The sequence below is a fragment of the Natator depressus genome, chromosome 8 (assembly GCF_965152275.1).
Source record: "Natator depressus isolate rNatDep1 chromosome 8, rNatDep2.hap1, whole genome shotgun sequence".
Classification (NCBI taxonomy): Eukaryota; Metazoa; Chordata; order Testudines; family Cheloniidae; genus Natator; species Natator depressus.
This window is the reverse complement of record NC_134241.1, coordinates 81916584-81928790: the sequence shown is the minus strand read 5'-3', so window position 1 is coordinate 81928790 and position 12207 is coordinate 81916584. Positions and strand designations below refer to the sequence as shown.

The 12207-nt window shown below is 43.5% G+C and overlaps 1 protein-coding gene across 1 annotated transcript in view; it reads left to right on the top strand.

Moving 5' to 3' along the window:
• GIPC2 (GIPC PDZ domain containing family member 2) overlaps positions 1-12207 on the top strand; it is a 54710-nt gene that overhangs the window by 13939 nt on the left and 28564 nt on the right. The window contains exon 3 of the mRNA XM_074961482.1: positions 5608-5788. Within this exon, the coding sequence (XP_074817583.1) occupies positions 5608-5788 (181 nt within the window). The remainder of the gene's footprint in view (positions 1-5607; positions 5789-12207) is intronic.

Here is a 12207-nt window from a genome sequence, read left to right as displayed (position 1 = left end):
CCATACTAGGTCAGAACAAAGGTCCATCTAGCCCAGTATCCTGTCTTCCGACAGTGACCAATGCCAGGTGCCCCAGAGGGAATGAACAGAACAGGTAATCATCAAGTGATCCATTCTCTGTCTTCTATTCCCAACTTTTGCCAAACAGAGGCTAGGGACACCATCCCTGTCCATCCTGGCTAATAGTCATTGATGGACCTATCCTCCATGAATTTATCTAGTTCTTTTTTAAACCCTGTTATAGTCTTGGCCTTCACAACAGCTTCTGGCAAAGAGTTCCACAGGTTGACTATGCGTTGTGTGAAGAAATACTTCCTTTAGTTTGTTTTCAGTCTGCTGCCTATTAATTTAATTTGGTCACCTCTAGTTCTTGTGTTATGAGAAGGAGTAAATAACACTTCCATATTTACTTTTTCCACACCAGTCATGATTTTATAGACCTCTATCATATCCCCCCTTAGTCGTCTCTTTTCTAAGCTGAAAAGTCCCAGTCTTATTAATCTGTCCTCATATGGAAGCTATTCCATACCCCTAATAATTTTTGTAAAATTTCAGAGTCTGCAAGTCCACTCAGTCCTACTTCTTGTTCAGGCAATTGCTCAGACAAACAAGTTTGTTTACATTTGCAGGAGATAATGTTTACCCGTTTCTTGTTTACAATGTCATCTAAAAGTGAGCACATGCATTCTCATGGCACTGTTGTAGCCAGTGTCACAAGATATTTACGAGTCAGAGGCGCTAAAGATTCGTATATCTCTTCATGATTCAACCACCATTCCAGGGGACCTGTGTCCATGCTGATGATGGGTTCTGCTCAATAACCATCCAAAGCAGTGTGGACCGATGCATGTTCTTTTTCATTATCTGAGTCAGATGCCATCAGTAAAAGGTTGATTTTCTTTTTTGGTGGTTCGGGTTCTGTAGTTTCCACATTGGAGTGTTGGTCTTTTAAGACTTCTGAAAGCATGCTCCACACCTTATCCATCGCAGATTTTGGAAGGCACTTCAGATTCTTAAACCTTGGGTCGAGTGCTGTATCTATCTTTAGAAATCTCGCATTGGTACCTTCTTTGCGTTTTGTGAAGTCTGCAGTGAAAGTGTTCTTAAAATGAATAACGTGCTGGGTCATCATCCGAGACTGCTATAATTTGAAATATATGGCAGAATGTGGATAAAATAGATCAGGGGACATACAATTCTCCCTCAAGGAGTTCAGTCACAAATTTAATTAACACATTTTTTTTAACAAGCATCATCAGCATGGAAGCATGTCCTCTGGAATGGTGATCGAAGCATGAAGGGGCATACAAATGTTTAGCACATCTGTCACGTAAATACCTTGCAATGCCAACTACAAAAGTGCCATGCAAATGCCTGTTCTCATTTTCTGGTGACATTGTAAATAAGAAGAGGGCAGCATTATCTCCTGTAAATGTAAACAAGCTTGTTTGTCTTAATGATTGGCTGACCAAGAAGTAGGACTGAGTGGACTTGTAGGCTCTGAAGTTTTACGTTGTTCTGTTTTTGAGTGCAAAAAGAAAAGGAGTACTTGTGGCACCTTAGAGACTAACCAATTTATTTGAGCATAAGCTTTCGTGAGCTACAGCTCACTTCATCAGATGCATCCGATGAAGTGAGCTGTAGCTCACGAAAGTTTATGCTCAGATAAATCGGTTAGTCTCTATCCGATGAAGTGAGCTGTAGCTCACGAAAGCTTATGCTCAAATAAATTGGTTAGTCTCTAAGGTGCCACAAGTACTCCTTTTCTTTTTGCGAATACAGACTAACACGGCTGTTACTCTGAAACCTGTCATTTTTGAGTGCAGTTATATAACAAAAACAAATCTACATGTGTAAGTTACACTTCCATAACAAAGAGATTGCACTACAGTACTTTTATGAGGTGAATTGAAAAATACTATTTTTTATCATTTTTACAGTGCAAATATTTGTAATAAAAATAATATACACTTTGATTTCAATTGCAACACTGAATACAGTATATATGAAAATGTAGAAGAACATCCAAAATATTTAATAAATTTCAATTGGTATTCTATTGTTTAACAGCGCAATTAAAACTGCGATTAATCGTGATTAATTTTTTGAGTTAATTATGTGAGTTAACTGCGATTAACCGACAGCGCTAGTTATTTTTATTTATTAAGAGTGGTTGGCACGATAAGACAGGGACAGAGAGCCCAAGGGGAAGAGAGAAGTAATCTGAAAGCCACTTAGATTAGGGATAAATTTAGTGGTAGAAATAAAGGAAGCTTTTTCTAAAATAGGATGCTCAGCATCTGGCCTGTACATTCTAATACATTCACTGTCTGGAACTGTCACACTGGAGGAACTGGGACATAAACAGAATTAATAGATTCATAAATATTAAGACTATAGTTGTCAGACTGGCTCCCAATCACCCACTAGGGCCTCATGCTTAAATTTAACATCACCTTCAAAACCCTACTCCAGCCCAGATAACTAATCTCATTTTGTATAGTATTGCCCTTTGTTCTTTCATAGGTCCTTCTGTCACTCTTATCATCGTCTTACCTTGTTACTCCATGCGTATGGAAGGCCCTCTCAATCTCTTATGCACCCATCCCCAATTCTCCTTATTTAAATCTTTTCTAAACATCTTCTTCCACTGTGAAGCCCACAAGCATAAGCAAAATAAATAATAAAAACATTTAACTCATTTGAAAATAGTAATAAAACTATTTTGGGCCTCAGCTGTATCTCATCTTTCTTTTAGACTGTCTCTGTCCTTGGAGTTTTTGACAAATATTTTCCACTGTTGCTAGCACCTCTTCAGCTCTACCTGTGGCAACAACAGTGGGGCGCCTATTGTAAATAAAACTCCTGTGGCTGCCAGTGTTTTTAATACCATGTCATCTAATCAGTACAATAATAACAATCCCTGAGAAATTTTTGAAATGGGGTCAGCCATGTAAGCAGAAGATTAATTATTTGGTCAATGAGTGTATTAAATAATGGAGAAACTGGATAGGTGGAGAGACAAATCTCCAAAAGGCAAAAGCTGTATCTTTCAGTACACTTTGTTCCCAGTCAGATAGAAAGCTTTAGTGACAGTTTCATTACAAAGCAGAGGCATAGTTGAATAAAGAGCTGTATTTAGGGGAATAACTTTTGTCACTAGAGCTTTTCCTTTCATTTGAACTGATTTAGTATTCCATTAGAAATTAATGAGTTCTGTTGTATTAGGTAATCTGTTGATAGTTATAATCACTTCCTGCTTGTAACTACTTACTGTTCTGTGTTTAAAAGGGTAAGTTTCTAAAGCAGTTGACAGCGTGGTCAGATTTTATGGATGAAGTTGAAAACAGTGGTGTTTTTTGTTTTAAGATCTAATGTTCTGCTTTATAATAAAAGCATTCATTTAAATTCAGTATTATCATGTCACTTTTGCAAAGCTGTATTCAACAGTCTGTCACCAATTCTATTATAAAATCCTATTTTTAGGGATTTATAGCTAAATGGGAAGATATATTCTGGAGTGAAACTAATCATCCATGAGTTATTATTTGGGGAAAAGGACATTTTTGTAGTTGCTTAAGAGCACATCATTATAGTATGATGTACGAATTTATAGGTGTGCAAATCTGATTATTTAAAACTGGAACAGTGTAATTAATTCTCTGTGCAGTGCATTGAAAATGCACGACTTACCCTTTAAAATGGACTATAAACCATTTGAAAATTAAACATTGAATCTCAGTGGTAGTGTCTAGCATAGCCCTGCTTTCTTTTAATAGTCCACCCAAAAGTTATTATAATTAGCCTGGAATACAAAAGTTAGTCTGAAGTACCACATACATGTTTCCAGTGAACACCACTTAATTTGGACCCTGATAATAAGAACATCTGCTTAAGTAAAGAAACTAAGTGGGGATTGAATGTAATGAGATTTCATTGCTTTTGCTAGATACACCTTGCACTTTATAACAGGAATGTGTTGCATGCAGCATTTTGGGCCTGATTCCTTGTGTGTATAACATGCCTTCCTCTTCCCTCCCTACCCCCCCAACCGAGTCTTCTCAGAGGCTTTAATCTAGACTTTAAAATGATTTGTGCTATCAGAGTTAAACTCTGTTGGACGTTTAAAATTGCCACATGTCTAACAGAACACCATATACTACGAGGCTTCCCTTTGTCTTGCTCAGACACAGGCACACACACTGGAAGCAGGCTTTTGAGACAGTTATGCTCCTAGCAGTTGCTCCAGTTCACATATTTTTGTGGGGGGAAATTTCAGTCCCTGTCCTCCCTGGCAGGGACCCCATTCTGGTTCCTGTTTGTCCCCTTTCCTTCCCACCCTAGCAGGGACCCCGAGTCTGCCTCGGCTGGGGAGTCTCCCCTCTCCACCCACATAATGCATGAGTTGAGTTCTCGGCAAATCCTCCTGTACTTCACTGGGACAGACTCCTTGTGCACCGGGTCTCAACACCCTTTGGCCCAGTCACCCTTTTGTCTGGATGGAGGGGCAGCTGGGCTAAATTGGAGCGGTGTTGCGACCTGTGTGCCAGGTCACAATGCCACTTGTTGAAATTTGTCCCAGCTGACACTCCATCTGTATGGTCAATCGTCCGGGTCAAATTTCAGTGGCATTTCAACCACACAGCCCAAGTGATTCTCTGGACTGCTCCGACAGCAGCCGTACTGATGTAGTATGGGACCACTGCTTATAAGTGACCCCCAGTTCCATGGAAACCTTGAAGGAGGAGAATTGCCCCCCATTGGGACCACGGGCTGCTAGGATAGGTGTTAAAATAGTAGACAACAATATTTTATTTCCTATGTCATTTTGTAAGCTGGATGAATGGATTTACTTGAAAATAAACTGTTCTCACTGAAATAGTATGTATTTCAGGAGAAGATTGGAATAAAATTCCTATCTCACCCTAACTACTCAGGATAATAAGTTGTATTATTATGTTTATAGTTTCTCCACCAAAGTAAGAGAATTAAAGATGGGACTCATGCGTAGAAAAACTAATACTACAACATATTTTTAATTCATATAAAAATTGAAATTTGAATTATAAGTCCTATATTTATAAATTCTGCCCCTAAAATGCTCTGATGATGCAAATGCTAGACATCTTTACATGTTTTGGGATGTTCTATCCTCTATAATTCATTCACCATAAGATTAAAAAAAAATACTAACTTCTGTTATAAAAGACATTTTATAAATTTTAGATGATTTATTTTCCGTGAGATGTCCAATTAAGAACACTGATTTCATAACTTCATTGTTATCTCAGTGGAAATACTATAATGTGTGTCTGTGGGGTGCACGGGAAGTGTGGGAACATATGGTGTTATGAGAGATGTTTGGTAATTTTAAACATACTAAACTATAAACATGTTTATAGTAAAAAATCTTTTAATAATCCAACATCTACTTAAGTTCAGCTTCATTTCTAAAGCAGATTTCAAAATGCATTTTGTGCCACATCTAAATGCAATTTTATATTAAATGCAGATTAAATATTTTTGAATGATTATCAAGGCATGGTACATGAGAACCTCCTGTTCAGTTTTGTTTCTAACTAATATAAATGCTTTTTTATCTGACAGCATATTAAAGAAGACAGCCTTGTCGACCAAATCAAAGTGATATGCGTGGGTGATCATATAGAATCTATAAATGGAAAAAATATGGTGGGTTGTCGTCATTATGAAGTTGCCAACCTATTAAAAGGACTGGAGAAGGGTCAGACATTTAAACTAACATTGATAGAGCCTATGAAAGCATTTGGTGAGTGACGTGCATATTGTCCACCCCTTGGTGGACTTGGATTTCACTTGGATTTCACTGGAAAGTGAAATACCATGCCTGCATTGTTTTGTTGTTTGTTTTTCAAACACAGTGAAATTTATCCTAGGTAACCTAGTTGCCTAGAGGAGTTGAGGTGTTTTGTTTTTAAACTATAGGAGAACATAGTTGAACTGGAAACCTTGAGGGTACTTTAAGATGTTAAGACGCTACCTATGGGAGGTGGTCTTTTGCTCAAGTTTCACTATAACTATAGTTCAGTTTTATTTGACTTGTGAGCTATATTCCTGTTTCAGTTTTTATTTTCTTGCAAATTTCCTGGGAATTTATCAGTGTTTATTACAAAAATTTAAAAATGGGTGAAAATCAGTGCAAAAAATTGACTTGACAGTTTTCTAGGTAAATATCAGGGTTACTATTGGGGGAAAGGAGAAGTAAGAGTATCGGAAAGTAAAGGCAGTTTAATGCTGTGGTTTATTTAATGAACTGTACCTTAACACATGCACACGTATGCGTGTGCATATCTTCCTTTGCATTGCCTAACTTTAACTGACAGCTTCATATTCACACTTACGCTAATTTATTATTAACATGAACACATCTACCTAATTTATTGGATTTTCTTAACATAACCAGTATTTTCACGTATTTGAGTGGTCTAAAATTAAGGTGAAAATTGTTTTTGTAAAATAATAGCTTTTGTAAAACCCAGGGGATTTTTTTGGTAAAAATTAGTAAAAAGCCAAAAACAAAGCATCTTTTCTGTGTTTCATGTTCAGTAATGGGTTTGAACAAGATGCAGCTGCAGTCTAGTGCTCTGTGTACATGTAGCAACTGACTTTGTCTTGTGCCCCAGAGCATGACCCTAAACTTTATCAAGTCAATGTGCGGGTGTCTGGGGCTATTTTTATTAAAAGTAGATTGCTTTCTTGATCTTCCTGAAAATGGAAACAATAGACTCATAGGACTGGAAGCATAGGCGCGGGGGTGGGGGGTGGGAGTGGGTGTCGGTCGAGCACCCACCGGGCAGAGGGGAAGTTGGCGCCTATGGTCTAACCTGCTCTTAAAAATCTCCAGTGATTCCACAGCCTCCCTAGTAGGGTTGCCAACTTTCTAATCACACAAAACCAAACATCCCTGCCTGCCCCCTACCCCTCCTGGTCCCCAGGGCCCTGCTCCTGCTCACTTCATCCCCCCTCCCTCTGCTGCTTGCTCTCCCCCACCCTCACTCACTTTCACCAGGCTGGGGCAAGGGGTTGGAGTGCGGGGTGTGTGTGTGTGAGGGCTTAGCTGGGGGTGTGGGCTCTATGGTCGGGCCAGGGATGAGGGGCTTGGAGTGTGGGAGAGGGACCGGGTTGGGGCAGAGGGTTGGCGTGTGTGTATGGGGGGGGGAATATGGGTTGGGGGTGCGAGCTCTGCGTGGGGTCAGAAATGAGGGGTTCAGGGTGCGGGAAAGGGTTCCAGGCTGGCGCAGGGCATTGGGGTATGGAGCAGGTGAGGACTCTGGCTGGCTCTGGGGTGAGGCTGGGGATGAGGGGTTTGGGTTGCAGGAGGAGGCTCTGGCTTTTGGAGTGCAGGAAGGGGTCTGGACTCTGGCTGGGGGTGTAGGCTCTGGGGTGGGCCCATGGATAAGGGGTTTAGGGTGCGGGGGGGGGACTCAGGGCTGGAAGGGTGTGGGGTGCAGGATCTGGGAGGGAGTTAGGGTGCGGGAGGGAACTCTGGACTGGGGTAGGGGGCTGGGGTGTGGAAGGGGGTTCGGAGTGTGGGGTCCCAGCGGCACTTACCGGGGCTTCCAGGATGCGGCCGCCAGGTCCCTGCAGTGCAACTCCTAGGTGCATGTGCAGCCAGGGAGGCTCTGCATGCTGCCCTCGTGACCTCGGGCACCACCCCCGCAGCTCCCGTTGGTCGTGGTTCCTGGAGCCAGCACTAGGGGTCGGGGCAGCATGTGGAGCCTCCCTGGCCGCCCATGTGCCTAGGGGCCGCAAGGGCCTGGTGGCTGCTTCCAGGAACTGTGCAGAGCTAGGGCAGGCAGGGAGCCTGCCTTAGCCCCGGACCCTCACTGTGCCACTGACCGGACTTTTAACGGCCAGACTAGAGCCGCCAGGGTCCCTTTTAGACTGGGTGTTCAGGTCAAAAACTGGATGCCTGGCAACCCTACTCCCTAGGCAATTTATTCCAGTGCTTAACCACCTTGACAGGAAGTTTTTCCTAATGTCCAACCTAAACCTCCCTTGTTGCAATTTAAGCCCATTGCTGCTTGTCGTGTCCTCAGCGGTTAAGAAGAACAATTTTTCTCCCTCCTCCTTGTAACAATCTTTTATGTTCTTGAAAACTGTTATCATGTCCCGTCTGTCTTCTCTTCTCCAGACTAAACAAACCCAATTTTTTCAATCTTCCCTTATAGGTCATGTTTTCTAGACCTTTAATCATTCTTGTTGCTCTTCTCTGAACTCTCTCCAATTTATCCACATCTTTCCTGAAAAGTAGCACCCAGAACTGGATACAATCCTATAACTCCTCACTTAAAGTCGTCCCGGTTAACGTTGTTTCGTTGTTACATTGCTGATCAATTAGGGAACATGCTTATTTAAAGTTGCGCAATGCTCCCTTTATAATGTTGTTTGGAAGCTGCCTGCTTTGTCTACTGCTTGCAGGAAGAGCAGCCCGTTGGAGCTAGCTGGTGGGGGCTTGGAACCAGGGTGGACCAGCAGCCCCCCTATTAGCTCCCCGCTCCCCTAAGTTCCCTGTGTGGTAGCTGCCCAGCAGGCTATCAATTGCCTGCAGTTCAGCTGTCCCTCTGCCCTCTGCCTTGGAGCTGCTCCCCGAGCCTCCTGCTTGCTGCAGGGGCAGGGGGTGAGGGTGGGAAGAGAAGAGGAGGGCTAATGTCAGGGTGTCCCCCTCCCCCTTGCTCCTGCACCCTGCTTACCCCATCTCCATAGAGCAGGGGGACACACGACAGGGCTCAGGATGGAGGGAGCTTCCTGGCAGCAGCTGTGGTCTCAGCTTGCTGATTAACTTAACAAGGCAACTTAAGAGTGGGTCAGCGTACTTAAAGGGGAAATGCACATCTCTCTCTCACACACACACACTGTGTGTCTCTGTCTCTGTCTGTCATGCTGTCTCCCCTCCCTCCATTCCTGCTGCCTTGTAGAGTGTGAGGCTACATTAAGAACCTCAAGAGTTAACCCCTTGAGGGCTCAGCCAATTGCTAATTCATCATTTAGCAGTAAGGCATTCCCTGGGAAATATCCCACCCTCTGACTTCACCACCTCAACCAAGCTTCACAATCATCATTGCTGTGTACAGTATTAAATTGTTTGTTTAAAACTTATACTCTGTGTGTGTGTGTGTGTGTGTGTGTATATATATATATATAGTCTTTTGTCTGGCAAAAAAAAATTTCCCTGGAACCTAACTCCCCCTATTTACATTAATTCTTCTGGGGAAATTGGATTCGCTTAACATAGTTTCGCTTAAAGTCGCATTTTTCAGGAACATCACTACAATGTTAAGTGAGGAGTTACTGTACTCCAGATGAGGCCTAATCAGCACAGAGTAGAGCGGAAGAATTATTTCTCATGTCTTGCTTACAATACTCCTGCTAATACATCCCAGAATGATGGTTGCTTTTTTTGCAACAGTTTTACACTGTTGACTCATATTTAGCTTGTGATCCACTATGACCCCCAGATCCTTTTCCACACTACTCCTTCCTACACAGTCATTTCTCATTTTGTATCTGTGCAACTGATTGTTCCTTCCTAAGTGGAGTACTTTGCATTTGTCCTTACTGAATTTCATCCTGTTTACTTCACACCATTTCTCCAGTTTGTCCAGATCATTTTGAATTGTAATCCTATCCTTCAAAGCACTTGCAACCCCTCCCAGCTTGGTATCATCCGCAAACTTTATAAGTGTACTCTCTAAGCCATTATCTAAATAATTGATAAAGATATTGAACAGAACCGGACCCAGAACTGATCCCTGCGGGACCCCACTCATTATGCCCTTCCAGCATGCCTGTGAACCACTAATAATTACTCTCTGGGAATGGTTTTCCAACCAGTTATGAACCCACCTTATAGTAGCTCCATCTAGGTTGCATTTCCCTAGTTTATTTATGAGAAGGTCATGTGAGACAGTATCAAAAGCTTTACTAAAGTCAAGATATACCGCGTCTACTGCTTCCCCCCCATCCACAAGGCTTATTACCCTGTCAAAGAAAGCTAGGTTGATTTGACACAATTTGTTCTTGGCAAATCCATGCTGATTGTTACTTATCACCTTACTATCTTCTAGATGTTTGCAAATTGATTGCTTAATTATTTGCTCCATTATCTTTCCGAGTACAGAACTTAAGCTGACTGGTCTGTAATTCCCCGGGTTGTCCTTATTTCCCTTTTTATAGATGGGCACTATATTTGCCCTTTTCCAGTCTTCTGGAATCTCTTCCGTCTTCCATGACTTTTCAAAGATAATCGTTAATGGCTCAGATATCTCCTCAGTCAGCTCCTTGAGTATTCTAGGATGCATTTCATCAGGCCCTGGTGACTTGAAGACATCTAACTTGTCTAAGTAATTTTTAACTTGTTCTTTCCCTATTTTAGCCTCTGATCCTACCTCATTTTCACGGGTATTCACTATAGTAGACGTCCAATCACCACCAACCTTCTTGGTGAGAACCGAAACAAATAAGTCATTAAGCACCTCTGCCATTTCCACATTTTCTGTTATTGTTTTTTCCTCCTCATTGAGTAACGGGCCTTGTCACGGAGTGCCCGGGCGATGCTCTGGAACTGCTCCCCATGAAGCCAGTCAGGACTCTGGGGCAGTCGCCTTCCGGTGAGCAGCCTGTCCGCAGGGCAAACAGCTCACACGGCTTCCACCTTCCTGGGTCTGACCTCGGAGCATTCAGCATCCTCTGCCCCTCCGTGTGCTTCCCACAGCGAGACCGCTCAGGCGGGGCTCCTGGGGAAGCCAGAGGGTCCTGCACCCCAACTTCGCAGTCAGACGGGACTCTCAGCCAGCCAGTAAAACAGAGGTTTATTAGACGACAGGAACATGGTCTAAAACAGAGCTTGCAGGTGCAGAGAACAGGACCCCTCAGCTGGGTCCATTTTGGAGGGCAGTGAGCCAGACAACCACGTCTGCACTTCACTCCATGTCCTAGCCAGCCCCAAACTGAAACTCCCTCCAGCCCCCCCTCCTCTGGGCTTTGTTCCTTTCCCAGGCCAGGAGGTCACCTGATTCCTTTGTTCTCCAACCCTTTAGCTCTCACCTTGCAGGGGGGAAGGGTCCAGGCCATCAGTTGCCAGGAAACAGGGTGTCGGCCATTCTCTGTGTCCAGACCCCTGCACACACCTGCCCTCTAGGGCTCTGCAGTGATCATACACCCTTACCCCACCACCTAGATACTTAAGAACTGCATAAGGGAAATTGAGGCACCCCCCACAATATTCGGAGGAACCACCAAGAACAGTCCCACTTCGTCACATCTCTCCCCCCTTCGAGATCGAACTGAGCGGGGTCACTTTAGGCGGTGACCTGGGGAAGTTCGAAGCCACCAACGTTCCCATGGATGCCCCAGCGTCTCTGCCATTCCTTGGTAGGAGTTACACCAGGCCCTTCCAGTTTCACGCCCTCCCTTAGGTCGGGGTGGTCGATAGCACTCGCAGGCCGCATGTGGGAAGGTTTCTGCGGCCCGCCCTTTGGCCACCCCAAAACCCCAGGGGGTCAAACTTGGATTGGGTCTTCTCCCCAACAAGCTGGCCAAACACAGCCACTTGGTTATAGGACTGTTTAAGTTTCTTAACAGCTTTCACTCCATCTGAGACCTTCTCAAAGCTATCCACACTGGGTCTTTCAACAGGACAGTCAGTGGATCCATTCACAACAGAAAATTTCTGGCTGTTAGGAACTGAAACTTTCTTGATTAAATCACTTTCACACCCTTCAGTTGCAGTAAACTGCTTGCAAAGACTCCATGAGGATTCCTTTCCCTAGGGCTTTTCTATGCAACAATTCACCCCTCCCAGAAATTCTGCTCTTACCCTCTTTACCTAGGGCTTGCTCTAGAGGAACACGTTCCTGAGCAACAACAGACTCTTTCTGGGTCTCCCTTACATCCAGAATTACCTATGGCCCGTCCGGTGGATTCCTACACAATCCCCTTTCAGGCAAACTGACAGATTTCCTAGATAAATGGTCAGAAGCCTTCTCCTTCCCTTTGCCACACACAAGTTCAGGAATCTTTTCCTTCTTGCTACAGGTTTCCACACCCTCCATAGGTAACACAATCACATCACCTTCACGCTCTCCTTGTGCCCTGGCTAGGATCTCACCCTGATTAGACAGAGTTGCGACACCCTTTCCCAACCACACACGAGCAACAGGCAAAATA